The 14,316-nt window shown below is 40.5% G+C and overlaps 1 protein-coding gene across 1 annotated transcript in view; it reads right to left on the reverse strand.

Annotated features, from left to right (window-relative positions):
- LOC126365881 (dynein axonemal heavy chain 6) overlaps positions 1 to 14,316 on the reverse strand; it is a 1,020,408-nt gene that overhangs the window by 224,983 nt on the left and 781,109 nt on the right. The window contains exons 53-54 of the mRNA XM_050008578.1: positions 9,965 to 10,137; positions 9,638 to 9,818 (exon numbers count right to left, since the gene is read on the reverse strand). Coding sequence (XP_049864535.1) covers positions 9,638 to 9,818; positions 9,965 to 10,137 — 354 coding nt within the window. The remainder of the gene's footprint in view (positions 1 to 9,637; positions 9,819 to 9,964; positions 10,138 to 14,316) is intronic.

A 14,316-nucleotide genomic window follows, 5' to 3' on the forward strand; every position in this document is an offset into this window, starting at 1 on the left:
TGACATGGGAAAAACAGAAACGGAAATAAAGCGAAAGTTATTATAAATAGCCGAAATGGTTGTTTAATAGGTGAAAGGAACTGTTAGTGAACTAGAAACGGTTATTTTATGAAGGTCGAAAAAAAATTTTTCGTTATGGTTTGGAAGTGGGTTACGTATTATTGAGTATATATAGGCGGGATAAAATTGTATAGTAGATTCCAGTAAAAAGGAGAAGGTGAATACAAAGTGAAACCACTGGCCAAAACACAAAGAGAAAATAAGACGACAGAAAAGATTTCGAAATGGTCCTACTCCAAAACCCATGCCACTTTCCATGACATTGACCTCCATCTGTCCAATGGACAGCTTCACACGTCCGTCCACATCAAACCCACCAACAAGCAACAGTACCTCCATTATGACAGCTGCCACCCATTCCACATCAAACGGGTCCTTCCCTACAGCCTAGGTCTTTGTGGCAAACGAATCCGCTCCAGTCCGGAATCCTTGAACCATTACACCAACAACCTGAAAACAGCTTTTGCATCCCGCAACTACCCTCCTGACCTGGTACAGAAGCAAATAACTAGAGCCACTTCCTCATCCCCTCAAACACAGAACCTCCCACAGAAGAACCACAAAAGTGCCCCACTTGTGACAGGATACTTTCCGGGACTGGATCAGACTCTAAATGTGGCTCTCCAGCAGCGATACGACTTCCTCAAATCCTGCCCTGAAATGAAATCCATCCTTCATGAAATCCTTTCCACTCCACCAAGAGTGTCTTTCCACCGTCCACCTAACCTTCGTAACCTCTTAGTTCATCCCTATGAAATCCCCAAGCCACCTTCCCTACCCTCTGGCTCCTACCCTTGTAACCGCCCCCGGTGTAAAACCTGTCCCATGCACCCTCCCACCACGACCTACTCCAGTCCTGTAACCCGGAAGTTGTACACGATCAAAGGCACAGCCTCATGTGAAAGCACCCACGTGATTTACCAACTGACCTGCCTACGCTGTGACGCTTTCTATGTTGGAATGACCAGCAACAAACTGTCCATTAGTATGAATGGACACAGGCAGACAGTGTTTGTTGGTAATGAGGATCACCCTGTGGCTAAACATGCCTTGGTGCACGGCCAGCACATCTTGACACAGTGTTACACCGTCCAAGTTATCTGGATACTTCCCACTAACACCAACCTGTCAGAACTCCTGAGATGGGAGCTTGCCCTTCAGTATATCCTCTCTTTTTGATAACCACCAGGCCTCAACCTTCGCTAATTTCAAGTTACTGCCGCTCATACCTCATCTGTCTTTCTACAACTTCAGCCTCGACTGACATCTCTGCCCGAACACTGTGCCTTTACAAATGTCTACTTGTGTCTTTGTATGTGCGGATGGGTATGTGTGTGTGTGTGCGAGTGTACACCTGTCTTTTTTCCTCCTAAGGTAAGTCTTTCTGCTCCCGAGATTGGAATGACTCATTACCCTTTCCCTTAAAACCCACATCCTTTCGTCTTTCCCTCTCCTTCCCTCTTTCCTGAAGATACAACTGTTGGTTGCAAAAGCTAGAATTTTGTGTGTTTGTTTGTGTGTCTATCGACCTGCCAGTGCTTTTGTTTGGTAAGTCACATTATCTTTGTTTTTAGATATATATTTTCCCCCCTCTATATATATACATAAAGATGATGTAACTTACCAAATGAAAGCGTTGGTATAATGATAGAGACACTAACAAATACACACACAAAATTCAAGCTTTCGCAATTCACGGTTCCTTCATCAAGAAAGAGGGAAGGAGAGGGAAAGATGAAAGGATGTGGGTTTTAAGGGAGAGGGTAAGGAGTCATTCCAATCGTGGGAGCAGAAACACTTACCTTAGGGGGAAAAAGGGACAGGTATACTCGCACACACACACATATCCATCCACACATATACAGACACAAGCAGACATATGTAATGGCAAAGAGTTTGGGCAGAGATGTCAGTCGATGTGGAAGTACAGAGGCAAAGATGTTGTTGAATGACATGTGAGGTATGAGCAGCAGCAACTTGAAATTAGCTGAGGTTGAGGCCTGGTGGGTAACAAGAAGAAAGGATGTATTGAAGGGCAAGTTCCCGTCTCCGGAGTTCTGATAGGTTGGTGTTAGTGGGAAGTATGTAGATAACCTGGACAGTGTATGTGCTGGCCGTGCACCCAGGCATGTTTAGCCACAGGGTGACCCTCATTACCAACAAACACTGCCTGTGTACATTCATGCGAATGGACAGTTTGTTGCTGGTCATTCCCACATAGAAAGCGTCACAGTGTAGGCAGGTCAGTTGGTAAATCACGTGGGTGCTTTCACACGTGGCTCTGCCTTTGATAGTGTACACCTTCCGGGTTACAGGACTGGAGTAGGTGGTGGTGGAAGGATGCATGGGACAAGTTTTACACTGGGGGCGGTTACAAGTGTAGCTGCCAGAGGGTAGGGAAGGTGGTTTGGGGATTTCATAGGGATGAACCAATGGGTTACGAAAGTTAGGTGGATGGTGGGAAGACACTCTTGGTGGAGTGGGGAGGATTTCATGAAGGATGGATCTCATTTCAGGGCAGGATTTGAGGAAGTTGTATTCCTGCTGGAGAGCCACATTCAGAGTCTGATCCAGTCCCAGGAAATATCCTGTCTCAAGTGGGGCACTTTTCGGGTTCTTCTGTGAGAGGTTCTGGGTTTGAGGGGATGAGGAAGTGGTTCTGGTTATTTGCTTCTGTACCAGGTCGGGAGGGTAGTTGCGGGATGCGAAAGCTGTTTTCAGGTTGTTGGTGTAATGGTTCAGGGATTCAGGGCTGGAGCAGATTCATTTGCCACGAAGGCCTAGGCTGTATGGAAGGGAGCGTTTGACATGGAATGTGTGGCAGCTGTCATAATGGAGGTACTGTTGCTTGTTGGTGGGTTTGATGTGGACGGATGTGTGAAGCTGGCCATTGGACAGATGGAGGTCAACGTCAATGAAAGTGGCATGGGTTTTGGAGTAGGACCCGGTGAAACTGATGGTACCAAAGGAGTTGAGGTTGGAGAAGAAATTCTGGAGTTCTTCTTCACTGTGTGTCCAGATCATGAAGATGTCATCAATAAATCTGTACCACACTTTGGGTTGGCTGGCTTTGGTAACCAAGAAGGCTTCCTCAAAGTGATCCATAAATAGGTTGGCATACGAGGAGGCCTTCCTGGTGCCCATGGCTGTTCCCTTTAATTGTTGGTATGTCTGGCCTTCAAAAGTGAAGAAGTTGTGGGTCAGGATGAAGCTGGCTAAGGTGATGAGAAAAGAGGTTTTAGGTAGGGTGGCAGGTGACCAGCGTGAAAGGAAGTACTCTATTGCAGTGAGGCCCTGGATGTGCGGGATATTTGTGTATAGGGAAGTGGCATCCATGGTTACAAGGATGGTTTCCGGGGCTAACATACTGGGTAAGGATTCCAGGCGTTTGAGACAGTGGTTGTTGTCTTTGATGAAGGATGAGAGACTGCATGTAATGGGTTGAAGGTGTTGATGTACGTAGGCAGTGATATGTTCTGTGGGGGCTTGGTAACCAGCTACAATGGGGCAGCCGGGATGTTTGGGTTTGTGAATTTTAGGAAGTAGGTAGAAGGTAGAAGTGCGAGGTGTCAGTGGGGTCAGGAGGTTGATGGAGTCAGGTGAAGGGTTTTGTAGGGGCCCAAGGTTCTGAGGATTCCTTGAAGCTCTGCCTGGACATCAGGAATGGGATTACCTTGGCAAACTTTGTATGTAGTGTTGTCTGAAAGCTGACGCAGTCCCTCAGCCACATACTCCCGACGATCAAGTACCACTGTCGTGGAACCCTTGTCAGCCGTAAGAATGATGGATCAGTCAGCTTTCAGATCACGGATAGCCTGGGCTTCGGCTGTGGTGATGCTGGGAGTAGGATAAGGTTTTTCAAGAAAGATTGAGAGGCAAGGGTGGAAGTGAGAAATTCCTGGAAGGATACTTCCCGGAACTGGGTCAGACTCTGAATGTGGCACTCCAGCAGGGACACGACTTCCTCAAATCCTGCCCCGAAATTAGACCCATCCTTCATGAAATCCTCCCCACTCCACCAAGAGTCTTTCCACCGACCATCAAACCTTCATAACCTCTTGGCTCATCCCTATGAAATCCCCAAACCACCTTCCCTACCCTCTGGCTCCTGCCCTTGTAACTGCACCCCATGTAAAACCTGTCCCATGCATCCTCCCACCACCACCTACTACAGTCCTGTAACCTGGAAGGTGTACACGATCAAAGGCAGAGCCACATGTGAAAGCACCCACGTGATTTACTAACTGACCTGCTGAGACTGTGACGCTTTCTATGTGGGAATGACCAGCAACAAACTGTCCATTCGCATGAATGGACACAGGCAGACAGTGTTGGTAATGAGGATCACCCTGTGGCTAAACATGCCTTGGTGCACGGCCAGCATGTCTTAGCATAGTGTTACACCGTCCGGGTTATCTGGATACTTCCCACTAACACCAACCTATCCGAACTCCGGAGACGGGAACTTGCCCTTCCATATATCCTCTCTTCTTGATATCCACCAGGCCTCAATCTCTGCTAATTTAAAGTTGCCGCTACTCATACCTCACCTGTCATTCAACAACATCTTTGCCTCTGCACTTCCGCCTCGACTGACATGTCTGCTTATGTCTGTATATGTGTGGATGGATATGTGTGTGTGTACGAGTGTATACCAGTCCTTTTTTCTCCCTAAGGTAAGTCTTTCCACTCCCAGGATTGGAATGACTCCTTAACCTCTCACTTAAAACCCACATCCTTTCATCTTCCCCACTCCTTCCCTCTTTCCTGACGAAGCAACCGTGGGTTGCGAAAGCTCGAAATTTTGTGTTGTGTTTGTATGTTTTTTTATTGTGCCTATATACCAGCGCTACAATACTGCCCTGAAATGAGATCCATCCTTCATGAAATCCTTCCCACTCCACCAAGAGTGTCTTTCCACCGACCATCTAACCTTCATAACCTCTTGGTTCATCCCTATGAAATCCCCAAACCACCTTCCCTACCCTCTGGCTCCTGCCCTCGTAACCACCCCCAGTGTAAAACCTGTCCCATGCATCCTTCCACCACCACCTACTCCAGTCCTGTAACCCGGAAGGTGTACACCATCAAAGGCAGAGCCACGTTTGAAAGCACCCACGTGATTTACCAACTAACCTGCCTACACTGTGATGCTTTCTATGTGGGAATGACCAGCAACAAACTGTCCATTTGCATGAATGGACACAGGCATACAGTGTTTGTTGGTAATGAGGATCAGCCTGTGGCTAAACATGCCTTGGTGCACGGCCAGCACATCTTGGCACAGTGTTAAACCATCTGGGTTATTTGGATACTTCCCACTAACACGAACCTATCAGAACTCCAGTGATGGAACTTGCCCTTTAATATATCCTTTCTTCCTGTTACCCACTAGGCCTCAACCTCCGCTAATTTCAAGTTGCTGCCGCTCATACCTCACCTGTCACATTCAACAACAACTTTGCCTCTGTTCTTCTGCTTCGACTGACATCTCTGCCCAAACTCTTTGCCTTTACATATGTCTGCTTTTGTTACATATGTCTGCTTGTGTCTGTATATGTGCAGACGGATGTGTGTGTGTGTGTGTGTGTGTGTGTGTGTGTGTGTGTGTGTGTGTGTGTGTGTATGAGGGTATACCTGTCCCTTTCCCCCCCTAAGGTAAGTCTTTCCACTCCCGTGATTGGAATGACTCCTTACCCTCTCCCTTAAAACCCACGTTCTTTCATCTTTCCCTCTCCTTCCCTCTTTCCTGATGAAGCAACCGTGGGTTGCGAAAGCTTGAATTTTGTGTGTGTGTGTTTGTGTTTGTTAGTGTCTCTATCAACATACCAACACTTTCGTTTCGTAAGTTGTGTCATCTTTGTTTTTAGATACATTACACTATATATAATAATACTAAAAATAGGCAATAAACTAATAATACATATGGTGTAACATATTCAAAGAGGTATTTTAATTACAATTATAGTTATTGTTGCCATTAAAGAAATCTTCTACACTACAGTAACATTATTTCAGATATTATTCCAGGTCTCTTTTGGTACCTTTTACATTCAGGTCATCCATACCTCTCCATATTTTATTTGCAAATTTTACGCCCATATAGTATGGGGTTTTTCGTATGATTAATGCTCATTAGATCTAGTTTTACAAATAAAGGTTTACAATGTTGCTTTGGTTTTGCTCCCACCATTGCTCAGATGATTCTTTCTTGCAGCGTAAAAGCTCTAAGTAAATTTGTTTTTTCAGACCCCCAGAAAATTATACTAAACCTAATGACTGAAACAAAATATGCAAGATATACAGTTTTTCTTACAGCTAAATCAATAATACTACACAAGATATTCATAATATATACAAGGCTATTCAGTCAACCCAGTATGTTGACCACATGATAACTCCATAATAGGTTTTTATTGACTAATATGTCAAGGAATTTGACACAGTCTGCAGTCTCTAATTTTTTGTCCATATACCACCCATGCCTCCACTTCCCCAAGTGTTTGTTCAATATGGTGAATTAATTCTACCTCATTATTACAACAGACTACAGCTGTTGAGTCATCTGCATAGAGGATAGTATCAGACTGGACCTGGCATGGCATGTCATTAATATAATACAGAAAAAATAGTGGCCCTAACATTGAACCTTGTGGAACATGTAATTGAGTGTGTTTGCAGCCAGAGAGAAATTTCTTGCCATTTATGTTAATAAGTACTCTTTGTTTTCTGTTTGCCAAGTATGATGACATCCAGCTAAGAGATTTACCTTGAAAACCATAGTGTGTTACTGAGATGGTAATTATAATTCCTTTGTGTTACTTTCCAAGTACAATTGTATAAGTGTATTTATAACGTGTAGGAGTATTTAATTCTTCAGCTACAAGTTGAAATTTAGTCATAGCACAGTTTTTAGCCTGCAGTCTCTTCAATATAGTGTGTACATCATTGTATTCTTTTTTACTGGCTGTATTATTACTTCGCATTTAACTTTCACACTTTTTCACCTTACTTTCATTTTCAAAAACTTGATTTTCAAGGTTACCTTATCAACAAGGTTGAGGTTACGGATATGAAAGTAGCTAGGATGATTGCAGGTACTAGTAGATGGGAACAATGGCAGGAGGGTGTCCACAATGAGGAAATAAAAGAAATACTGGGAATGAACTCCATAGATGTAGCAGTCAGGGCAAACAGGCTTAGATGGTGGGGTCATGTTACACACATGGGAGAAGCAAGGTTACCCAAGAGACTCATGGGTTCAGCAGTAGAGGGTAGGAGGAGTCAGGGCAGACCAAGGAGAAGGTACCTGGATTCGGTTAAGAATGATTTTGAAGTAATAGGTTTAACATCAGAAGAGGTTCCAATGTTAGCACTGAATAGGGGATCACGGAGGAATTTTATAAGGGGGCTATGCTCCAGACTGAACGCTGAAAGGCATAATTAGTCTTAAATGATGATGATGATGATCCTCAAATTGTGTTTATCAGCGTAAGACAAAATAAGTTGTTGTGTGATAATAACCTTGTGAACTGGAAACTGATTAACATGAGGGCCATACTGAAAGTAATCAGCAACAATTTTTAGATAAATCAAATGCATCAGCTTTTCAAAATACTTTCTGTCACTTTTCAACATATTCTCCATTAGTTTGTAGAGATTTTTCTCATCATTTGCAAATTTGAAAATAACCTTGGGATAGAACTACATTCTAGCTTCAGATACACTGTTGTCTAACTTCTTCAACAATGTGAAGGAGTTTTCACCTAAATGTTCTGATCTTCTCTACAGTGACACGAGAAGTGTGTCAATGCACATTATTCTGTTTCAGGATGATCTACCCTAGGTGGTTATTGTGCAATGCACAGTGCAACTTGAAACGTTTCTGAGTACAATGCATTTATGATTTGTGAAGGTTCAAGAAAACCAAACAGAATACAACCCTGGGCATCCCAAAAGACAATGCCCAAGAACATTCCTAGCAGATGGGACTTACGTAGATTCCTTAAATGGCCTACACATATATAAATATTTGCACCATTCACATGTGTCAAAGATATCGAAGGGAGGTATGATTATATCTAAGCTGACAGAAAACTGAAAACTAAACGACCAATGATTTTATGTACCTCATTTGCATTTTTTCACAGATCTCGGCATCTGTCAGTCTTTTGATTGTATGTAATTGCAATTGTGTGAATTGTGAATTGTGAATTGTGTTTTATTCATCTCATGACGTACATTTGCAATCCATTTGGTTTGCGTACAGGAGACATGTCAAAAATTTATAAAACAATTACAATGATTTTTACATTAATTAATGATAGCACTATAATAAATAACAACACTATAAGGATATTTCTTGGAACATTGCCCGGTGTTGTGTTAATTACAAGTTATAATATGCAGAAGTCACAAGTTTTCTATTTCCTACCAAGCTATGTCCCAATCACCACCTCCTGATGTGATGAGGACTTGCATTACTAAATGGATCTTTTTGGAGAAGAAGTCAACACAAAGAGAGAATATTGCTGTAGCCATACTGGCACTGTTGTACATCACTGAGGAGGCTAGGTAAATACAAAACCACACACCAAAACTGAAAGGGATTAATCTTGCATTTCTGTACTTACAACTTATGGTGTGGTTACATGTGCATTAGCATACCTGCTGCTTCAGCTCCATAGAAGTCCTAAAATTTTTGAAAAAGGTTTTGGGTGATAATTCTTCTTTGAAGTTTGTCGTTTTCTGTCAATAAACATGGGACCCAACACGCATGAACTAAGATCTGAATCATTTCTTGCTACATTACTGTCTTTTCTAATATGCTCATTGTCTCTTTCCTTGCTGGATTCTGCTGAGGCTGCTCAAGAAAGAACACGATGAGACTCATGTTTGATACTTATATTTCCATCTTTTAATGTTTCACCCATCTCCTAGCACTGGTGGTGCCCATGCATACATCTCCAAAGGCACATTGAAGTCTGAGGTGAATTTCAGGAGTACGTTTTCCCTCTTTCACATGGAATTCAATGACAGCATGCTTTCAAAATGAAACAATGATCTTAGTCATTTTGGTAGTACTGCCTATGATGGCACAATAGATGCTAATAATGTCATAATATTGCAACATGTAATGTAAAGTCTGCAGATTAAAATCCCATTGTCATTTCTATTACACTGTTGGAACTGCAATTTTAGCTATGGTTTGCTCATGAGAGTATAAACAAGCATGCCAGATACCCATAGTCTGTGTTTTTATTATTAAAAAATCATATATAGCTCTCTTTTGATGTTTACTGTCCGTATACATATAATGAGTTGAGCTGGTACCATATAGCTGCATAAGTGAGTGTGTGTGTGTGTGTGTGTGTGTGTGTGTGTGTGTGTGTGTGTGTGTGTGTGTGGGTGTGTGTGTGTTTTCTCTTTTCATAGCAGGACTTTTCTGAAAGCTAGAAAGTTTTCATTTTTTTTTAAATGCCTATCAATGACAATGCTTCTACTATTTGGTGAGACCTTACTCCAAAATTATTTGCATTCTACTAGAACTTTTCTTATGATATCTATGTATACATACCTTGCTTTTATTAAGTGTTTCAATTAGCTCTTCATCATCAAGAATGTTACCTTCAGATGTAAACAACATTCTTAATATTTTATCCTCAATATTCTGCAGTTGTGTTTTGTCATTATTAATCCTAGTTATTAGCTCATTTCGTTGTTTCTCCAGATCAGGTCTCTCCAGACGGACAACATCACTGGAACACATTATTATATTTAGGTATTGGCATAATTTTACTACTGTGATTTATAATGAAGTCGCTCAAAGAACAGAAAGAGAAAACGTATAAGTTCAGCATTCTTATTTTCTATTACTTTTTACAAATTTACTGCAGAAACTTACCTCAAAAGCTGATCTTCTAGTCCTGAACGAGTAACAGTGAAATTAACAATTGTCACTTGTATGCACACTTCAGGAAGGTAGTGAGGATTGGAGAGCTTGGTTGTCATATAAAAACGGAAATTAGGATCATATTCAACATCTGAATCACCAAGATGAATGAGAAGTCTTCCACCCTATAAACCAAAGAAAAACTTCATGACACAGCAAACTAATTTTATCCTCTTGTTTTCATATTGAAAGTAACAGCATTTATTCATTCAGATATTGTGATAGCTTTAGCCACATATAATTACAAATTAAAACAGTCATCCAGCTGTACAACATGGAAGGTCCTGAGGAAGGAATAAAGACTAATGTTGCACTAGGTTTTTGGATTACGGTTTGAAGCTTGATGACAATTATGGTCTTGTTTATATGCCTTAACACCTCAGCTACAATGGTGAGAGGTTATCAAAATTGATATCTAATTTCACATTTCTGCTGAAGAAATATCTTTCAATAACACTGTAAATGGTTTTTCTTTATTGTATTTTACTTTAATTAATTTTCTTTACTACAATGTAAAGTAGTATATTTATCAGATTACATTGTAAATTACCATTGTATTCATTACACACATTCAAATATTGTCTTCTTTCATAATTATTATTCTCATTCAGTTAAACTAATGAAGTTTTGTAGGTTAAAATTAGAATTCAAATAGTTGATATGAAAGGAAATCAAATAGAAAGAAACTTCCAGTTCAGTACATATGCTCTCAATAACTGGGAGGAAATTGAATGTTGTCTGTCTGAACATCTTACAACCACAGGAACAGAAAATATCAATGCATTTTGTTATTAATTAGCTGGATACTGAAGCATAACCAATAAGGGTAAATGAGGAGTTGTTCTAGCCATTAAAAATAATGACACTATTAAATACTGTGTAAAAAAGTAAGAGGATTACATTGATGTCTGGGAGGTTTCAGTGATTGCTCAGCTGCTTCATCAGAAAAAGTTTTCTTCCTCCACTCACCAAGCCTACAATGGAACAGCACCCTTACGTATTTGAATAAAATATCACCGATTACCAACAGGGTGCATAACAAGAAGAGTAAACAAAGAATAAGTTCATGTTTGACTGCGATGAGCCACTAGCGGCTGTGCGATGAGCCACTAGCGGCTGCCTAGTGTGATGAGTCTTGTGTTTAAGTTAAAAAGTTAATCACAAACAGTATCACTCAATAATGTATTTTCAAAGTGTTGATGTGTGTAAAAGTTGATGTGTTGATAAACAGTGTCTAAATTGAATTGTGTGACATAATTTCATAGTACCAGAAATCTTACTCATCATAAACAATATTTATTAATGAACAAAGCAGACCCTTATAATCATCAGAAATATTATCAAATCATTTTAAATGCAATAAAGGCTGTATTGTTTGCAAAAGCATTAACAGTCCAAAAAAAGCATACTTTGATTGCATACGGTAATGAGCAGCTCCAGACACTGAAACCAATGGAATCGATTTGCGACAGTGGCACTTCATGTAGAGTTGGATACGTTATTGTGAAGGAATGAACAGGAAAGAAACTGTGAGCTTTGTTAACATTTTTAATTGCCTGAAGGAACTTTTAAATGATGCATAGGCATTAGTTATAAAGAACAGTGACTGTTGTGAACATTATTAAAATGGCAGGTGCAAAACAAAATGGTAGTTATATTGTTAATGAAGAAGGAGAATTTGGTGATAGAGTTAGAGTATCATATTAGTAAAAAAAAGAGGCATAGTTCAACGCTGTCAGTTAGACAGGAAGTGAAACAAATACTGTTGGTAATGATTCACTGTTGCAGATATTGAAAAGGAATGAATCACAAAACTGGTAAATCTTGTGCAAGAAGTTTAAAAAAATTTCTATCAGGAAACTCAAAACTCTAACCAGGAAATTAGTGAAAAAACTGCTCCAATAATGCGAGAAGATGAACAAGAAATTTTAAAAAAATTGACCCAGAAACTAAAAAAGTTCATCAAAACTTATGTGATGAGCTTTATAATATTTGAATGGAGTTTTCTATCAAATTGAATCAAAACATGATTAACTTAAAACTGAAATTCAGGACCTGAAGACACAGGTTGCCAAACAGAACAACCAATGTGCTGTGACAAATGAAGGAAGTGTTAAGACAACAGATGTAACTCATGACAATGCAACTGTTTCATGTAATGGCTGTACATGAAGCAGATGATGTTGAAATGGTCCATGTCATCAAAGTTTGACAGACGTTTGAGAAAGTGTACTGAAAACTTCTCAAAAGCTATTCCATGTGGGAAGCTTGTTTGGAAACTGGTGCTCAAACCTTGTAAAACTATGTTTGTTGGAACACATTTTGGCTTCAAAGGCAACTGAATTGGTGGAAGGCATATTGAATGAAACCTGTAAGCAGTTTAAAAACAATTATGAGGAACACTGTGGTCATGTAGCAAATAATTCTGACTTGTGTGCAGTGTGTGACTAGTGAGAAATTATGGAGATTCAATCTCTCATGACATTACTGAAGAGTATGAAGGCAGAGCTATGTTTTTCACTGTGCTAAGGCTAAACTGTTTTTATTTGTAGATACATGAGAGAAGAAGACCTCTAGCAAAGTATAAAACCAGAACTACACATAATCTTGTAGAAAAGGCACCACAAACCAGTAATTGAAAGACCACAAAGACCTCCTGGCAGATTAATTTGTTGTAGCCTGCACGAAAATTGATGCTTCAAACAACTGAAAATTTTAGTTAGCAAACAATAGTTGGTAGCTGCTGTGAGCTTAAGTTACTGGAGTGCAGTTGTTAGTTGCAGTGAGCTGGTAATAATTACATATCAAAGTGCTATGATAAAGCTTTCAAACAGTGTACCTTCTAATTCATATACACATCTGTATCTGAACTCTGTGAACCAGTGCAAACTGCCAGTGCACACTCCATCGTACTAGTTATTAGGGCTTTATTTGTTCCATTCATACATGGAGCATGGGAAGAATAATGCCTTTGTATGTGCTGTAATTAATCTAATCTTCTCTTCATGACTGCTATGGGGGTGATTTGTATGGGGTTGTAGTGTATTCCTAGAACCATTATTTAAAGCTGGTTCATCAAACTTTGTTAGCAGACTTTCTCAGGACAGGAAAATTTAGTACACTGTATTTTGCCACAAGATACAGCAGAACAATAAGCAGGAGTGCATGTAGTGAATGCTTTGTTTACGTACTGGCAGTAAGGAATATTAGGTCTGTCTTTAGTTACCAAGCTGATGTAATATTTTTGCATTTTCATGTTGGTGAGATCTCTAGTGAAATCTGATGTGCCAGCGCACGGAACCATGGAAGACTGACACCATCGACTGACTCACAGGGTGTGCTTGTCAACACGCTGAGGCAAGTGCAAGTCAGCTATTGTCCTGCTACAGTGGCATCAGTATTAGTAGCTACAGTATTAGTGTCAGTGATATTGAGAAACAGTTGAAATCATTAAAAAGTGAACAAAGTTCCAGGGCCTGATGGAATCCCTGTCAGATTCTATATTGAATTTGTCGCTAAGTTAGCCTGTCTTCTAACTATCATCTACCATAGATCCCTTGAGAAGAAAACCATGCCCTGTTCTTCGAAAAAAGTACAGGTCTCACCTGTCTACAAGAAGGGCAGTAGAAGTGATCCAAAAAACTTCCATTCAACATCCTTGATATCAATTTGTTGTAGAATTTTAGAACACATTCTGAGGTTGAACATAATGATGTACCTTGAACAGAATGACCTCCTTCACGCCAACCATTATGGATTCTGGAAACATCAATCATATGAAAGCCAACTTGCAATTTTCTCACATGACATACCAAAGGCTTTTGATCAAGGCTAGATATAGTACTTCTTGATGTCTGAAAAGCAATGGCTCCTACCACATCTGCACTTATTGTCAAAAGTGCAATCAGATCGTATGGGTGGGGGAGGGGGTGGAGGAGGAGGAACTCATAGTGTGCTGGAGGGTCTGAGCCTCATGTCCTGGAGCTGCCTATTTATTCCATCTGCCTTCACAGAGCACAGAGCACTCTTGGCATATTCTTGCAACTGCCACATCCTAAGGGGAGCTCAGTTGGAAACCACTATCCTGGTTGACAAGACCATTATGGACCTGCATTTCCACTGCCTCTTTGATTATTGAGTCCCAGAAACTGTTCACCCAGTTCAATGTACAATAGTTTTAATGTTCTTTTTCTCCAGAATCATGGCAGTCTTGGCCTGGGTGGTGCACATACATAAGGAACATTGGATTATTTGTGTTTTCTCCTGGATCATCTTCTTTCTCCTTCTTGCTTGGCTGGAGGGTG

Source organism: Schistocerca gregaria, chromosome 4 (assembly GCF_023897955.1).
Source record: "Schistocerca gregaria isolate iqSchGreg1 chromosome 4, iqSchGreg1.2, whole genome shotgun sequence".
Taxonomy (NCBI): Eukaryota; Metazoa; Arthropoda; class Insecta; order Orthoptera; family Acrididae; genus Schistocerca; species Schistocerca gregaria.